Source organism: Pteropus medius, unplaced genomic scaffold (assembly GCF_902729225.1).
Source record: "Pteropus medius unplaced genomic scaffold, Ma_sr-lr_union100, whole genome shotgun sequence".
Classification (NCBI taxonomy): domain Eukaryota; kingdom Metazoa; phylum Chordata; class Mammalia; order Chiroptera; family Pteropodidae; genus Pteropus; species Pteropus medius.
In genome coordinates this window covers 631155-650188 of record NW_024343734.1, presented here as the reverse complement: position 1 = coordinate 650188, position 19034 = coordinate 631155, and the positions used below count along the sequence as shown (strand labels likewise).

General features: G+C 43.6%; 1 protein-coding gene across 1 annotated transcript; it reads right to left on the bottom strand.

The window, feature by feature from the left end:
* Positions 1-4014: 4014 nt before the first annotated feature.
* LOC120606996 (binder of sperm protein homolog 1-like) lies at positions 4015-11779 on the bottom strand. Its single transcript, XM_039868618.1, has 4 exons — positions 11707-11779; positions 6380-6484; positions 4560-4691; positions 4015-4157 (listed from the first exon to the last, which is right to left on the bottom strand). Exons 1-4 carry the CDS (start codon positions 11777-11779, stop codon positions 4015-4017), a joined length of 453 nt encoding a protein of 150 aa, XP_039724552.1.
* Between the last annotated feature and the right edge of the window lie 7255 nt (positions 11780-19034).

Genomic DNA, 19034 nt, shown 5'->3' with positions numbered 1-19034 from the left:
TGGAGTTGAGAGTTTCGAGAGAGAGATAGAGACGTGGGATTTCACTGGCACACAGAGAAATATTGAGGGTGAAGTGAATAACATCTTACTAAGGGTCAGAAAAGCCCAAGGTTTGAATTTAATGTCCGCCTCCTTCTCCCTGGGAGACTCTGGGCAACTGGCTTAACTTCTTCAATCTTGTTTTCCTGATCCATAAAATTGAGGTCATCAAAATACTCTTTATTTTCCCCACCAAACCTGGTCATCCTGTCATCCCCTCTCAGTAAGCGACACGACCATTCAATTCACCTGGATGCAAGGGTCACACTGGGTCCTTGTTTTCCCCTTCTATCCAAATCCACCAGCCCATCCTACGGACCCTACTGTTACCCTCACCTGAATCCAGGTGCTACCTCTCTAAACCAGCCACCGACATTCTCCCGGTGTACTGTGACAGCTGCCTCACCAGTCCCCGCCACTTGTCACCTTTGCCTCCCTTTCATTTTTCTCCACGTGGTATCTAGAGCGAGATCGTGTTGCTGCTATAAGAATCCCAGATAATCCTCCATGACACTTCGAGAAAATGCTAAAAGCCCTACTCTGTCGGACCTCTGATGTTCCCATCCCTCGCTCACCCCAGCGCCCCTCCTGCCATTCCTCAAATGCCCCAAACGCAATGCCATCTCGGGGTATTTGCATCTGCATGTCTGTCTGCTGGAAACTCTATTCCTTGAAGACATCGGGGAGGACCTCCATTCGCTGTTTTTTGAGATCTCTGGGGTTCCATGGCATCTGCTTAGAAAGGCCTTTCTTAGCCACTCTCTCTAAAGTAGGAACACCCACAATTCTCCCTTCCTCCCTTACCCTGACTTACTATTTTACAGGGCGATTATCTGTACCTGAACTAATCCTCCACACTCACACCCATGTCTAAATCCATCTCCATATCTATAAGTGCGTATATTTATTTGCTTATCTCTTTCTCCGTTACCAGACTGCGGGCTCCGGAGATGAGGACTTTCTCCTGTTTAATACTTTACCTCCGGAAAAATCAAACAGCACCTGACAAATAGTAATGCCACCATCGAGCCAAGAGGCTTGGTGTGAGGGTTTTGCGAGACAATGCGGTGAAGTCGCCAGGCCAAAACATGGCACAAGGTAAGCAACGGGTGATTACTGTCACCTTCGGTCAGTGTGGCGATCACGACTCGCTTTGCGATCATTGGAACGTCATCACGGGTGTTCAGGCAGGCAGAGAGTCGATGGGGATGGCTCTCAAACTCTTTCCCATGGCTTACTGTAGTAGCTACGTATTTCACGAGAAACTAGTATTTATGGTTCTGGAGAGCCGAGAGCCAGTTTTAGGCATCATTGATGGTGATGTTGAAATGGCCCAGTTAAGCTCTGATACATGGCTGAAGGCAAGGAGGACCTGGCATATGGGCCATATGGCATATTTGTGGCATGCCTAAATGGCCTCAGATTTGCTACATGTGTCACAGATTTGATGGCCGATTTTTGTTTGTTTGTTTGACCTTTGGAGGCAAACTGCATTTGTGGAAGGATTTTTATCTTTTCTCAAGATCCTGAATTCTTAAATAGAAATTGATGAAACCAAAACCAAACCTAAAAAACCTCCTAGGCTTATCTCAAAAGAGTCTCCTGAAAATTTGCAAACAGTAAACAGACCTGTTATGGGGAAGTATCTGCACAGCTGACAATCTGAAAAGAAATCAAGGACTGTCACTTTCAAATTTTGAAATATCTGTTTTCTCTATAAGGGACAGTGATGAGGAAGGACCAAGCAAGCGAAAGGAGCAGGGGCGGCCTCTCAGGACACTCTGGAAGAGATGGCAGCAAGAAAGAAGGTCACAGGAGATCCCTAAGAAGCGTTACAGGGCCTTGGACTGGTCCCTGAATTTGATTTCTTCTGAGGCTTGATTTCTTCTTCCTCAAAAGGGGCGGATAAAGCAAACCAGCAAGGTCCCCGTGAGGGTTCAGTGAGACCGTTCGTGTAATCCAGCGGTTACGCTACATCACAGATAGTAGATCTTCAATAAGTAAAGAGTTTTTTTTACATTTTTTTTTTTTCTACGAGATCTGCTGGTGTAGGGGAGAAGTCTTCAGTCTGCGGCTTTCCGACCACGGGAGAACAGCCCTAAGTGAAATATCAGCCCCTGCAAGGGGCCATTTCACAGATATCGAGAAAATCAGGTCACCGATTTCTGAAGGTCAAGGTCACTCTCAGGGGAGGCATTCTGTGTGTTTTCGCAGTTGTCAGGGAGAGAACAGGAAGGGCCAGTGAGAGGAAAGAACGGCCTGGGAGGAATAAGGGGATCTGTCAAGATCACCCAGGCTTTGCTCCGGGGTGCCCCGGGGAGGGAGGCCACGCCACGCCACGTTAACACGTGCGCCAGGTCATCGAAGCTGTAGTGAGCGAGACTCGTTCTGGTGGAGAGTGGTTAAGAATGTGTGAGCACCTCGCCCGGGACTCAGACTGTGCCAGTTCTTGACAGGTACCTTTCCTGCATCCCGAGATGGAATTCGATTTGAGGGGATTCATTGTACCTGTGTTTACCTTACTAATTTTTAAAAATTATATCATATATCGTAATGGATGCCATCCTATCAAATATGTATATCATAACATTTGCCATTTTGACAATTTTGAAGTATACAGGCCGGTGGCATCACTTACATTCACAATGTTGGGCGACCATCACAATCTACCCGCGAACCTTTTTAATCACCCTAAGAAACTCTGTGCCCCTTCCCCCAGCCATGGGTAACTTCTCGTCCACTTTCTGTCTCTATGGATTTGCCTGTTCTACATTTTTCATATAAATGGAGTCATCCAATATCCGTTCCTTTGCGTCTGGCTTATTTCACTTAGGATAACGTTTTCAGGGTTCGTCCACGTGTTAGGACGTATCAACGCCATTGCTTTTTGTAGCCGTACTCTTCCGTTCTACGTCTGGACCACGCTTTGTCCCCGCGCCCATCTGTTGACGGACACTCGGGTCGTTTCTTCTGTTGGCCGTTGTGGATAATGCCGAAAAGAACGCTGATGCGGAGGTACGTGTTCAAGGCCCCGCTCTTCAGTTTGGTTGGGGACGTGCCCAGGAGAGAAATGTGTGGGTCACGTGGTAATTCTATGGTTGGCCTTTTGCCCTGAGAGCCTTTTTAAATCACGAAAGTCTAATAGCCGTCTACCTCTTTGCGGATGAGTAAATCCACCTGACTCGTAGTGTCTGAAAATGGCGACGATGATATTGACCTCGTGGAGTTGTTATAACGATTAATAGGGCCGTGTCAAAAAGCACATCGATAAGCTGTGATTGTGAAGACATAACACTTGCTCACGTCCTGAATGCCATAGAGAACTGTGACCCACCATGAGGCAAATTGCCCTGGATTCAGGTCCCTTTAGCCTCATCACCCTGGCTCATGTAGTTGATATCTGAGCAACCTCCTCACCCTAACCTATATTCCTACCTCAGGTCCCACCTCGGTATCACTAATTTTTTTTTCTGTTAAAAAAAATTTTTTTCACTTAAGGTAATGCATTTTTAATAGACTTTATTTCTTAGAGCAGTTTTAGGTTCACGGCAAAATTGAGCAGAAGACGCAGAGTTCCCATATACCCCTTGCCCCGCTCCCACATACACAGTCTCCTCCAGGACCGACACCCCTCGCCAGACTGCGGGACATTTGTTATAACCGATGAACATACGGTGACACCTCATTATCACCCAACGTCCATAAACTTCTCTTAAAAGCCTAATTTTACACAGTTAGCAAGTAAAAGCGCTGAGGCTAGAATACAGATTTCTATATCGAAACCCCATAACCTAGAATCAAAACTCTAAGTTATTTACAGCCAGAGCACCTTCAACTCATATCTCAGAAAAAAAAAACAAACAAACCCTTTTAACGAGGGTCCTATCTCCCTCTTTCCCAAGAAAACCTGCAGATTCTTTCCCTTGAGAATGATTCTGCCTCTTCATCCCCCCCTCCCCGCAATAACTCTCAATACTATTCGCAATATTTCCAAATCTTGTCCTTGTTATAATTCTTGGTCAGCGAACACCATTTTCTCCTAAACGGACGCCCATCTTCGGTACATTCCCGGTAGATCAGGCGTCTGAACCAGAATGGAAACGCACACTTTGCAAAGTCTACGGAGAAGAAAGCATCAGAGTGAGAAGCCTTTCTGTTTCCTGCCTCCTCTCCAACACACACACACACACACACACACACACACACACACACACACACACACACACACACACATCCCTTTTCCACTTGCTCTACTCCACCAAAAGCATGGGAACAGCGCTGGTGGCGGATGGAGATTCTACTAAAACAAACATCTCTTCAAGGTCATTTAGGCGAAGGGCTCACCATGTGTCTTTGGTGCAGGGGGATTTCTGTACTATGAGACACTTGCACAGAGCTTATTTTCACAATTCAGCGGACGGTCTCCCGTTTACAGAACCCTCTCGAGGCGCTCGCCCGACCTCACCTCCCATGACCAAGGTCACCAACCACCCCGAGCTCTTCCGGGGCACGGCACTCACCGTCTTTCAAGCAGTACTTCCAGTACCCTATGAAAGTCTTGTTCAACGAGCACCACTTGCTCTTGGCCTTGAGCTTGACGCAGTCATAGTAAATCCTGTCTTTATAGTAGAAGGGAAAGACGCAGTTGCCATCTGGAGAAAAAGGAAAATTCTCCCTTCATCTCTGGGACTGTTGGTTGAGAAGTCACCAAGTGACTTTCCTCCCAAAGGGGGTGACACTCTGAAATCAGAGTTCTGAGTCACACGATAACGGAGTTGTTGTAGCATCTACCGATGAGGGTTTTGTTTTATACTCCTATTCCTGACTCACTTTTTTTCCATGGCATAAATGTGGGCTTTTATCTAGTCCTTGCTGTATCTCTTTTTTTTCCACTCTCTCTGCCATCATACACACTCACACACACACACACACACACACACACGAGTGTATATAGTTTGGTGTGTATCTTTCCACACTTTTCTCCATGCCCACATGGATATCTTTATCTATATCTATATAGACAGAGTACCTCTCCATCCGTACAACGCATACGGACCATATAACACACATACAACCATACAGCATCCACATAGCCATACGTAATATAAATGTGCATACACACGCTCATGCATACACAGATTTTTGCTCCCTCTCAGAAAGAATCATACTTTCGATCCATAACTCCAGTTTCTAACTTAATAGGTTATAAAAATCCTTTTAAACATATTCTCTTAATTTCTGTAGCTCTAACTCTTTCTAAGGCTGAGTCACACAGTCTGGGATATGAATTTTGCCACAATATCTTCAATATTTCTCAGATTTATTCCATCTCTAAATAAAGCTGCAGCAAACGTTCCATGTATGTAAATTCTTCTGTACTGAAGCATTTGTCCTCATAGAATACGATCTCGAAAGCAAGGTTATTATGTTAAAGCATATATAACGTTTTCACATTCATGGGTATTGCTTTTTCAAAGGACGACAGTAATTCACCTTTCCCACCAACGTGCTCTTTTACCTGAATTTTCACCAGTATGAAATATATATACACTGTTTAAATGTTTACTTTTATAACAGATGCTTCCTGTCTTGTTTTAAAAGATTTCTTGGTCTTTAGGGCATACCTATCTTCAGGGCATACCCTCCATTTTCTTCTTAAATTAAATAATTTTTCTTTTACCTTTCAAATTTGATTAAAGAGGAATTTAATTTTATATATGATGCAAGAGGGGAGGGCAACTTCATTTCCTTCCAAGTAGTAGCTATCACACAAGGACAGATTGAAGACAAAATAAACCACCCGTACATTTAAAATCCTGTATTAGATTCTAATACTGTATCCTGGGATGCATTCCATATTTTCTATCAAGTTTACTGAAATGATTGGAAAGGTAAATAGACAATGGTAAAATAAGCAGGACCTGGAACTCTCACGCATCAGAAAACATTACTTACTATTCGATTATTTCTAGGTTGATCCCACTCTATTTACATTCCTATATTTACGGTTTATTTAAATGTCTTGTAACTCAAGGTGCTTCTCCGCCCCAGCACTATTTTCATTTGTAACCCTAATTACTATTTTTTTTTCCTATGAATTTTAAAATCAGGTATTCTTCATTAGGTTGGCAGAAATTCAAGAGTAGAAACACCTAATGCTGTTGAAAGGTCAGGGTGACTTTTATTTCTCATTTTTCTTCTGTTTACAAGGTACTTATATTATATTTTATGAAAGGAGAATTTTTTTTTTTACCAGAAAAAGAAAGCGCACCGATTTCCCCATTTTTATAAAATGAAAATAAAATGTACTTTAACAGTAAAAGTTTCATAATCAACTTACCTTTGGTTTCTGGAAAGGCATCCATAGTTACTGAAAAAGAAAATTTGAAGCCGACATTTATTTCACAATTCCTACGTCTTCCAACCAAGAACGTGGCGTAATCTTCTATTTTTTAGAACTCGCTTTATGTATGTTCTTCCATATGATTGTATCCTTTACTTTACATATGTCCCGTACATTTATTTTCTGATCTAACTCTAAAGTGCTTTTTGTCATTGATGTAAAGTAGAATGCTTCATTTTTCATCGGTGTCTAATTGGTTCTTACCAATACAGAGAACAACTATTGATTGTTGTATATCTGTCTTATATTCAGCCACGTAGCCATATTCTTTTATAAAACTAATAATCTTTACTAGTGTTCCTAGGGGTTTTTAAGTATACAATCATTCAATAGTTTTGCCTGTGTAATTTTCTGTAAGTGTATGGATTATTATTATTTTTTTGCACTATCACATATGTTAGAACACGCCCCCAACCCCAATACTGATCACAAAAGACACCTCTGTACCCTCCTGGTTTTAATTGGAATGACATTCAAGTCAAGGGTGTTCATTTCAGCGTGGTTAATAATAGTAAAAAAAAAAGATAGACATTGATCCAAAAATATCAATCACTGGGGGAATTTAAAAATAAAAATGTAGCTTTATAATATCATGTAGGCATTAACAAAAATGAGAATATAAATAGATATGGAGAATTTTGTATTTCATCTATAGGTGACAAAAGGTATCTTCTATTTCATTAGATTCTATATGACTATTTTTGCAAAAAAAAAAAATCACTTTAAGGTGTATATAATGAAATATTTGATCACCTAAAAATATTAGCAGCAAAATTTACAATAAAACTATAATTGCTCTCTTTTGCTCTTAACTATTTTAAACATGGAACATACTTTTCTTATATACAAGGACACAAAATAGTAGTTTTTCATGAAAAATATGATTTCTTACAAAGAAAAGAAATATAGTATTCAACAACTTTGCATTTTATTGCAAAATTTCAAAAGAAACTCTAATAAAAGAGTTTTGATCTACTCACTTGTAGCTTTTATAACGCTAGGATCTGAAAGACACAATTTTAAACAAATATTTATTTCTCTAGATTTAGCCTTTGAAATAAAATAAAAATAAAATATTTTACCAAATTATGTTCCAGTAAATATGATAATATATTGAAGTCGATACATCCAAATTTCAATAGTGCTTTTTTCTAGTAGTGTGATTGTGAGTGATTTCTAATTTTTCCTTTGGCCTTAACCGCATTTTCCAAATATCGTTGGTGGATGGGAGCGATTAAAATGATCTATAAACAAACAAATTCGGCAGGCGAAAGAAAACAGTTTCCTTTTTCTATACTTTCCTATAAAAAAAACCATATTAGAAGAGGAAAACCATGTTTGATCATTTCACTGTTCTTCTCTCTTTTGTTTTATTCTATTTCTTTTTAGTAGTCTCTGGAAGGTACAAGGTGAGAACTTTGAAGGTACAAGTCCGAGCAGCATTTTCTGGCTTAAGTGTCCTTGACTTTTCCGATGAGATCAAATTAAGTTTTAGCATCTGTGAAGGAAGGGCCTTTGCAGTTCAAACCCTTTTGTCAAGGTTTGTCAAGAGAAGAAAATGAAAACCTATGTTGGGGTTCTCCACAGAACACATCACGTAGCGAAGCACTTAGCACCTGGAAACGATTTGATTGCAGCGAGAAGGATTTCTCTTCTTACAATAATCATTATTATTTGCTCCCTTACCCAATGGGAGGCTCGCTCAGGTTTGCAACAGATTTCTTTTACCAAACATAGAGAACTTATATCCACTAAAAGTTGCTCCAGAATTCAAGTTTAGGAGACCTTGCTATCCAGCAGATATTGAAGTTACGAGAAATCTCGAAGAAAATCGTAAGGCCTTTCATAATAAAGGAATTGTCCACTGTTCACAGATCTTCAGTGCATTTCTTTACGATCAGAACACAGGCGGGATCTCAACGCGTGTGAATTTGCCTGCGGATTTTGAACAGGGGACCTGTAAAAACTATGAAAATTTGCTTTTGCTAAAACAGGGGACACACCCTAAAGGGCCGTGAGAGAGTCCCTTACAAGTGTTAAGGTTCCAGTAAGAGGACCCAGACATACGTATTGACAGAGTAGAAAAATGACTAAAGAAATGCATTTTCTCAGAGCCTTTAGCTCGGATCCCAGTTGTCACTAGCTAACTGTGTGACTCGGCCCCTCTGTGTCTCAGATTCTCTTCTGAAAACCAAGGGCAAGAATTTTACATACCTCATGGGATTGTTACGTGGAACAGATGTATTATGCATATAAACGACTTAGGATAGCGTCTGGAACGAAGAAGTCACGCAGTAGCTTCTACCTTCTAGTGTTATCAACGATGACATAACTGCTGAAGCATCGTCATTATCACCATCGGCATCATCTCTTCACTACTGTCGTTAGGAAGATTCGGGCTAATGTTCAGGGAAGGCTTAGAGGTGTTTCTGATATGGAACAATGTGTATCGTGTGTGCGCGTGTGTGTGTATGTGTGTGCATGTGCTGATTACCCAGTATTTATTCATTCTTTCCCCTTAAAAATTTTTTTCAATTACAGTCGACATTCAGGGCTATTTTACATTAGTTTCAGGTGTACAGCATGGTGGTTAGACATTTATATAATTTACGAGATGATCCATCAATTAATCCAGTACCCCACTGGTACTATACATAGTTATGGCAATATTATCGACTGTATTCCCTAAGCTGTACTTCGCATCCCCATGACTATTTGGTGACGACCGATTTCTACTTCTTAATCCCTTTGCCTTTTTAATCCTTCTTTATCCCTTCGCCTTTTTCACCCAGCCCCCAAACCCTACACTAGATGTTCTTTTTGTCACCATTTCTCACTCACGCCTGGATTCTACCATTAGAGATTTATGCCTTTGGAGCTGTCACCTTCCAAACAGAAATCTCTTCCTTGAGGGGAGAAAAATAAAGATGATACCACTCAGATATGTAGAGAAGGCAAACGCATCGAGCATCTTCTATGTACTGGGCACTGCGTTTTAGTGAACGTGTAAGAACACCTTTGTGAGGCAAGCATTGTTTCTCTCACTTTCCAGAAAAGAGAACTATAGGTCGGAAGAATTAGGGAAGCTCTGAGCAGATCTGGCAAGTCAATTCGAGTCCACCTTGGGGTCGTTGGTTCAGTGGAATCTCATTTCCCAGAGCCCAGCACAAGCCCAGCTACTCCCCAGTCAGCTGCCCTCAGTTCGCTCAGCTATAAAATGGGGAAAGAACTTGAGGATGTCAAATCCTGCCCACTTCAAATATTTTCACATTCTCAATGGGAGATACTGCCCGATGGCTCCACTATTGTTTCTCTGAAAGCAGCACTTCTTGACCATTTTTCCTTGACAAGCCACGAAACTTGTCATCCTCACCTCCTCGCCCCCTAGACACTGAATTTTCTGTTTTGTCCTTTTTGCGTGGTTTCTGATGAAGTGATTTTATGTCAAAGTTATCGAATGTTAAGTCGTGCACTTAATTAAAAATGAAATCTTTGTGAAAGTTAATTTAATGGCATCTTTTAAAACAGTCACAATTTTAGAGTGAACTCTAACATTGAATGAATTTTAGAATAAACGGAGAACGAAAAATCTTGATTTTTCCCCAAATAGCACGGGATGCACGCTGCTTAACACCCGTCAAAAATACGTGAGATAGAAAACATAATTTTCCAACAGGAGAGCTTTGGGCTTGCACTGTACGTCAGGGCCCACAGGCATGGATCGTCACCCCTTCCACAAGGGACCCCACTGTGATCCCTGAGCACGCCCCCAAGACTCATAATAACTGGGAGATGACATTTTGTGCATGGCAGACTTCCAGGCCTGGAACGAGATCACTCGGCCCAGCCCTCTGAAGCCTGGCCAGACCCAGTGGGTACTGGACGGTGGTTTCCGCCTTGCCAGCAGCCTGTGAGCTCACGGAGTGGAGACGCTTGTGTCATTTCATCTCTGTGTCCCGTGCATCCGGCCGGACCCCAAACCTACCATCTCATAGCTTCTCAAAACACTAAAATGCAAGGCTTTTCGTGTTCCGACATCTCCGAAGCCACGGTGTCCCTGCCTCTTGACGCAGGCTGGGTTGCCGTGGGGACGTGGAAGTCATGGCTTGCACCAAAAGTGACCCTAGGCAAAAGGCCAGCGTCAGAACTGGTAGTAAGCACGTCGGGAGCTCAAAAGAAGCCCCCCAGAGATGACAGGGCCCCCTTAGCCTCTGGAAGCAGATGTGAGAGAGGAGATAAAGGATGACCACAATAATAATAACAACAACAGTTACTGCTTATTCTGGAAAGTGGATTAGCACTACATGATCGTAAAGACTGGCTAACATGCCCAAGACCAACGGATTTGAGTTTTTTACGTATCGTTTCGAGAAATTCTGCCATTGCTCGGGCTCTTGACAGCCCCGAGACAATAGGTGGAAAATAGGACACTGATAACTCAGGAGGCCGGACACTCAAAGTGGGGAAATTTAGGAACATCTCGATCAGCTTCTTTCATTTGTATTTTCTTTTTCGCGTAGAGAGAAAAGTGACACCTCGTTCACAAAAAAGTCTACGTCCAAGTCAAAAAGTGTTCTTTTTCAATAAGCGTAAAATAAGAATTCTAACCTATAAGAGAGCAGTGATCACAGTTACCTGGAGAGCGTCTTTTTCTTTTTCTTTCTTTTCCTGCCTTTTAAAACATTTATCAACCCTGCGTTTGATTTATTTCTCAGTGCAAAGATGGCCTGAAAAATTCTTAAAGTCGTACATGTGAAGTCACGGTCCTTTGCCAATCCACAGAGAAAATTGTTTTCACAGTGATGAGTAAGAAATGCATCCAAACGGACACGTCTTCTGACATCGTCACTTGATAATTATTAAAGGCAACATGATTTTGGTAGAGGAATAAAAACCGTCTTTCCAAAACTTAGTCTCATTTTCAAAACCTCTACATGAGGCGTTTCAAACACATCGGCGTGAAGGAAGACGTGGTTATCAGAGAAATGCTGTCAGTAGAATTTGCCGATCGACATTCTTAGTCCATCCTGCTGAGTGGAGCCTTTTGTTTGTCTGTTTGCTTGTTTTTTAAGCCCGTCAGTGGATCATGTCTATTAAATGGACGTACCTGAAAAGTACAGGGAGTATCTCTTTCTTTCCTAGAGCACAGGACATAAAGATGACTCTTACCCTCCACACGTCTCACATTTGACGACAAACAGCCTGCTGAGTGCAAGACCCAGTTTTTAAATGCCCGACCCCAGACACAGCACGACAGCCCTCACCTTTGTAGAGCTGACCCACCAGGGCAAGAAGCCAACAGACACAAACCCGCAGGAGTCCCGTGTACCGGGCCATGTCCTCCCTCCCGGGGCTGCTGGTCACCCTCCTCCTCTGGCTTTTATAGGCACAGGCACTGTCTCCTCCTTGTCCCCTACCCCGCCCCCTGTTCTCCTTCCTCCCCGCCCTCTTCCCTTCCTCTTCCTCCTCTTCTTTTATCACCTTCCCTCTCTCTCCTCCTCTGCTCCCAAGCTACACACCTATGTCACACAGCAAGAAACACAGGGGGAAAAAAACACACACTTGGGCAAGCTGGCTTTAAATGCAGACAAGCAGCAGGGTCATGTTGAGAATTCCGGGCTGTTGTCCAGACAGCGATCGCCAAGGATCGCATGGGCGGTCATGGGTTCACCTGCGGCTTTGACCTCACTGGTCTCTGGGAACCAAGGCTGAAGAACCCGCTGGGGAGGCTTCTGGGAGAGGCGGGTTTGCTCCCCCGATAACAGCCCCTTTGTGTGCTCCACCAGCCCTCAGGGGGCCTCCCGTCCTCTGGCCACCCTCGGTGACTCACCTCGGGGGCCACCGGTGGCTTTGCAGTTCCAAAGAACAAGTAGTGCAAGATTTATTGGTCACCAACACTTCCCGACTCTGAAAAGTAAGATTCACTGTGACTTCTGAACCATGTCCTCTTGTGTTCTTCATTAATATATGTTTTTTATTTATTATTATTTATGCCTACAGCACCTGGTCTTCCTACGTGGTCTCCTATCCAAGCACTAACCAGGCCCGACCCTGCTTAGCTTCCGAGACCAGACATGGGGCTTGTCCAGGGTGGCATGGCTGCAGACCACGGACTGTGGCTCCACTGGGGCGCGAACCCAGGACCTTCTGCGTGTAAAGCAGACATGCTGACCACTACACTATGGAACCACGTCCTTCGTTAATATTCTTAAAAGCTGAGAGGGTGGCTATCGTTTCGTCTCCATTATTTTTGATTCGCGAGACAAGAATTTCCATCGGACAAAAGGACAAAAGAAAGCCCTGACGTGACAGCCATCGAAACGTCCCGCGCCATCAAATCAGACACTCTAACCGCATGACGTCGTGGCTCTTGCACGATAGATTTTTATAAAAGATGAAATTAAAAGCCTACGCAAGAATTTCTTCAAAACTAACGTAGGTCTGGGGCAAGCAAGCAATTGGAAATCGTGGTTATCTTCACTTACTTCTGACACTTTCGGGCGCGTGTGCTGCTTCCTACAGTCACTTGGGAAAGTTTGTCCCTAAGTCTCGTCTGCAGATGTGCCGTAGACAGCACGACGGGCATCTGTGAATGCCCGTCCGCATCTCCGCCTTCCTCTCAGGAACCACTTGGACATGTGCTGCCTAGCGAGGGCTCGCCACCCGATGTGGCACCAGCTTTTGAGAAAAGAAAAGGCTTTTATTGAGAGGTGGGCTGGCAAGGAGACAGGGGGCCAGGCTCAAATCCCACGTCCCCATGAAGGAGGGTTTGGGGTTATGTTCAAAGGAAGAATGGGGTAGGGGGGAGTGATGGATATTCTGTAGAGTTACATTTACATTATTATAACATAACGGGGGTTCAGTGATCAGGAGCCACCTCACGTGTTTGAATTGGGGGTGGGGGTCGTATGTAGTCCCCAGTGGACTGTGGCATAAATGATTATCCTAGGGTGAATTTTTTCTTCTTCTATCTCTCTCTCTCTCTCTCTCTCTCTCTCTCTCTCCCTTCTTTTCTTCCTTCCTTTTTATAATAAAAAGCTCATTTCTTTATTATGGTAAATAGCAGTATTTTTTTAATTCTTTTTAAAATTTTATCTTTCAATTACAGTGGCATTTACTATTCAATTACTTTCAGGTGCACAGCATAGTGGTTAGACATTTATAAACTTACAAAATGATTCCCCCGATTAGGCTAGCACCCACCTGGCACCTTACATAGTTACTACAATATTATGGACTATATTCCCTAAGCCGTACTTTACATCCCCATGACTATTGTGTAACTGCCAATTTGTTCTTTTTAACCCCTTCGCCTTTTTCACCCACCTCACTCCCGTCCCCCCCAAAATCTGGCAATCATCAGTCTGTTCTCTGTATCTATGAATCTATTTCTATTTTGTTTGTTCATTTATTTTTTTTTTTAGGTTCTACATATAAGTGAAATCATATGGTATTTGTCTTTCTCTGTCTGGCTTATTTCAATGAGCATAATGCCCTCTAGATCCATCCATGTCGTTGTCCCAAACGGTATCCTTTTTCATGGCCGAGTAATATTCTATCGTGTGTGTGTGTGTGTGCCGCATTTTCTTTATCCAACCGTCTACGGATGGACACTGAGGTTGCTTCCATATCTTGGCTGTTGCAAACAATGCTGCAGTGAACACAGGGATGCACATATCATTTCAAATGAATGTTTAGTGCACCTTGCGACTGTCCAGCTACACGGTAAGTGGCCTCGTTCCGCTGTCAGCAAGGATTCGGCATTCTCAGAGCACAGTTTCATCAATTCTTGCTGTCCACAAACCACTCCCTCTGTGAGACAGCCTTTCCTTGGTGACCCCGTGAACCAGGAGGTGTTCTATGTGGAATCTTTGTTGGTCAAGCAGCCTTTGAACATGTCATGGTCGCTCCCCCTTCTTGTCTGACATCTTTCATCAAAACATGATGATGGAGTTCTGGAATAATCTTACAACTAACAGTTGGTCTTCGGATCATTATCTTTTTGCTATTGTGGTCGATTCCCTATGAACGCAAAACCCTAGTGTGTTAGGACGTCAGACACTCGCAATTCCTAAATCGCTCGTCACTGCCTGAGAAAGTGAATAAAGTAGAAAAGCATTGAATTTCTCATTCGCCCATCTTCCTGCCAATGTTTAATCTCCAGTCTTTATGTCGGGCAGAAATGTCATTGCCTGAGTACTGACGGATGGACGAAGCATGAGCACATATAATATGATTGTTAAACATTTTGTACGCACAGCAGAGTATAATTCAGGGAAACGTTTTCCAATCTCATTTTTTTTTTTTTCTAGAACGTCGTATCTAGGATTTGCTTGGGCAAATCTCAGAAATCTCCAACTGCTAAAATCTGTTGTCCATGCATAGCAATTATTTTAAAATCGTTTAAATCTTAGCTTCCATAGGCACAAAGAGATTTTTTTTTTCCTGAAAATATTTTTGTAAAATCTGGTGTTTTCAGGTTTGATGAATGAGAACAAACTGGATTAGAGTATCTCATTTTTCTCTGACACATTTTTCTCTTTTTCTTGCTCTTTATAGTCCTTATTATATCTAGGAGAAAAGATGGTTAACGGTTAATGGCAAAATTGTCATTATGCTTATAACTTATGCTCATACTATTGGAATAATTCTAAAACAGGGTTAAAAAAATAAAGGCCTAAATGGAATAAATATGATCCCTAAAGATTCAGTTTAATAACATGAATCTGGAATACCAAATAATTATATAGCCATAGATGTAGATGTCAATACTTAATCTCTATTATTCTGCCTTATTTATGATAATTTCAATCACACCAATATTTTACTCTAAAAAGATATAATGGTCTCCAGAAAGTTGACTAGTTAATTAACCTTCACAATTTTCATATAATTGTTGATATAGTTCTTTATTCTATATATATATATATGAAAGTTCTTAACTGATTTTTTCATATTTCTTTCACAATAGCACTGATTATTGGTGCATTTTGCATGAAGAAATTAGACCTACAGTTCTTACTGACATACTTTCTGCATATAAAGTACATGAGATTCATTCGCCAGTTACATCAAGAATGCATGCTCATATTTAATATATGAAAACGAAATATAGTAAATAACTATTTAAATAACATTTAAATATTTCACTAATATTGTAAAACATTCACTATTTCAATAACATTTAAATTTTATATTTAAAAACATGCCTTGCTAGCATTACTGAGGTTATGCATATTAACAAGGAGAACTGATAACTGATGTCAAAAGTCGTCGATCAAACCAGCATTTGGGGATTTCAGGAAAGATATGGAATGAGGCAATTGGATTGGCTGGCCAAGGGCTGAGGTCACGAGGTCAAGTCGGAGTGAGACGAGAGAGAGAGAGAGAGAGAGAGAGAGAGAGAGAGACCAAACGGAATTCCGAGAAAGAGATATAAAAACGCGGGAAGAAGTGACAAGGCCAGAGAGAGACACAGAAAGAGGCAAAGGCAGAGAGACAGGGGCAAGAGACGGGAGAAAGGAGGAAATTAAAACTTCGAAGCCTCTTATTCTAAACATGTCCCAGCCTGCGAAATGAGAACACGGCGCCAAAGCGACAATTGAAGGAGACCCCCAAATGCACTGCTTCAAGCCCCACTTTCTCCACCAATCGGCTGTGTGGCTTTTGGCAAGTGGCTCGGCACCTCTGTGCCTCAATTTCCTCATCTGTGCAACTAAGGAGTCCTATTTGGGGTCAGCCGTACCGTTGGGAAAAGCTCCGAGGTGTCCATCACGGATGTTTAACAATTTTTTTCAGAATGGTAGGATAGAATTTAAACGTTAGGAACAAAGCAGATGATGTGTTTCAGAGAGAGCTAGTTTCCCTTCTGGCCAGAAACATTTCTGGCTCTCGGTCTTTTATTATTCAGCTGAAACCGATTCTCTTCCTTGTAGCTGCCAGTGGAGGGGCCAGTTCTCCTCTGCTCATGAATATTCTTGCCCATGACCTTGCCCCTGACCCCGGCCCCCGCAGAAGCCCACTACCGTACACGTGACTGATTTTTATGAGCCTCATGGATATGTATGAACTCCTCTTGGGGCATCGTCATTCACCCTGGGGCTCTCCAATCCCAACGGCCTCTGATCGTAACCACTCAGAAAACCCTCCTGGGGGGGGAGCCGCAGTCTCGTCCTGCAGACAGGTCGGAGCCAAAAATGCCCAGATAATCCAGAGGTCGTGGGAGCGGAACATTAAAGCAGGCTCGTGGAGACAGCTAGGGCCAGGAAGGGCGCTCGCGAAGGTACAGCTGAGCCTAGGGACCTGGGAGGGTGTGACGAGTGAGGCTTTGAGGCCCTCGCCGTGAGGAGGGGGCATCTGGAGCAGCATTGTCCACTAGAGGAAATACGACATGAGCCATATAGATCATTGCAGGTTTTACATTAGCCACATTCTTTTTTTTTTTAAACGGTAAGGAGAAACAGGTGCGATTTATTTTAATAATGGGTTTTGTTGACTCGCGCTATCCCAAATGTTACCTTTTCAACATGTAATCAACACAAAAATTATGAATGAGGTGTTCACTTCTTTTCCATGCTTCATCCTCAGAGCCTAGCAAGTACTGTTCACTTATAACACATGACAATTAGAACTCATCGCATTTTACTGGCTCAAGAGCCACCAGCGGCCAGTGGCTGCCGTATGGGACAGCCCAGCTCTAGAGCTCAGGGACGGGAAGGCCAGAGAAAGTGGCCTTGGGGGCAGATGGCTTCTTTTCTCTACTAACTTGAGGGAGAGGGTGAAGCCGGATCATAATGACAGTGAAGCCCGCCCGTACCCTAAGTTTGGGGGAAAGAGATAGAGGAAGGGGAATTAGGCTGGACAATTGCCCGTTGAGTTCCTGGTGGCGAACGAATCTCTTCGTGGCACCGTGAATCTTTTTCACCAACCCCTGAAGGTCATTTCTCCTGTTTCAGGAGAGAGAAAGGTGACATTCAAAGACATCACTCCGAGGTCTTGCTGCTTCTCCCCCCAAAGGCAGCCTGAGTACACAGGAGAAGAGATGAGTGAGTGAGTGAGTGAGTGAGTGAGTGAGTGAGTGAGTGTGTGTGTGTGTGTGTCTCACGCCGGGCTTTTTTTTTTTAGACGTGGGGTCCTTTGCTCCCGGGGAGCAGAAGGCTCAGTAATCTGAAGACACGCGACACTCCGGTGACCTTACACTCCTGTAATTTTCACAGCGGCTTCCATGGCTGGATTCTTGAGAACGTTGAAACCTGGAGGTCCCACGGCTTCAGGTTCGTGAATGAACTAAGGCGTAGCTTTGACGTTTGGGGCGAGGCGGGGATATAAGCGTGAAACCAGATGTGGCGAAGGGTTTAGAGCAAGTGGCAAAGACGGCTCTCTCCTGTCCTATTGACGGTGATTGACGTCTGACTCATACGCCCGTCCCAAAGAACTTCCCAGCATCCATTGCGCTTACAGCAAGTCCTTGCGGTGCATTTTATTTTCCTACACTCGACGACCGGGAAGACTGCACCCATGTCCGACTGTGGTTTAAGGCCACTCTCCTCTTTCTTGAGCCGGCAACACGGTGACAGCAGCCGGATGCCAGCCCCGACCAACCCATGGCTGGAACAAAGGGCCCTCCATGTGTTTGAACATGCCGTGCTTGAGGAATAACTCGGTCCCAAACGGAATGTACCGGACGTGGGCGTCTGGCTATTCGGGCTCACTTTACCGTTCGATCATCGTCTCGAGTTCCCCCAACCCCCCCAAAGAGTTTCTATTAATATCTCATGACTCAGACCCCAAGTAGACTCATTACCATCGCAGGATGTCAGTTGGCATGGACAGCTGGCGGCGACCTCTTCCTTGTCCTCCTCGAGCTCTCACGGCATCGTCTCGGAGGTGTCTCCCGTGAGCTCCTCTTCAAAGAGAACCTTGCCTCGGCCATTGCTCACCGCGGCCTCTGTTCGTAGCTTTCGAAGCTATGGTCACACCAAACATTTTGTTTGTGTCCAATTTCTTCTTCTCCTTTGTAGACGGCCACCCCCATGAAGGCAGGGACCGTGCCCGTTCCCCACACTGCGGCATACTCGTCACCCAGCTCTGCACCCCGCACGTTGTAAGTGCTCAATAAACATTTGTTTCTGAATGAACGCAGAAAAGCACGCAGCGAGGGAGCTCCCGAGGGCAGCTGGGTGGCCTGGACTGGGGAGGGACTGGGGGCCATGATGACAGATTAGGGAGAGACGGTAAAAGCCTGATTTTTGCCGGTAATAGCAGAGACAGAGGGGTAGACATGGATCGTAGAGCTATATTTTTAGAAAGTAGAATCAGCGGGATTTGATGGACTGATAGGACATAGGGAGCCGATAAGGAGAGGAACAGCTTTATTCTTGGGGTGATAACTTGAGAGATTGGGGAAATGTCGTCTTTGTCTCTTCGGGCTGCTGTACAGAAATGCCACAGATCGCGTGGCTTATGCACAACAGAAATTCGTTTCTCGCTGTTCTGGAGAATGGTTAGTCTAAGACCGTGGTGCCGGGAGCTTCAGTGTCTGGCGAGAAGCCGCTTCCTCGTGGACGGCCATCTTCTCCCCATGTCCTCACGT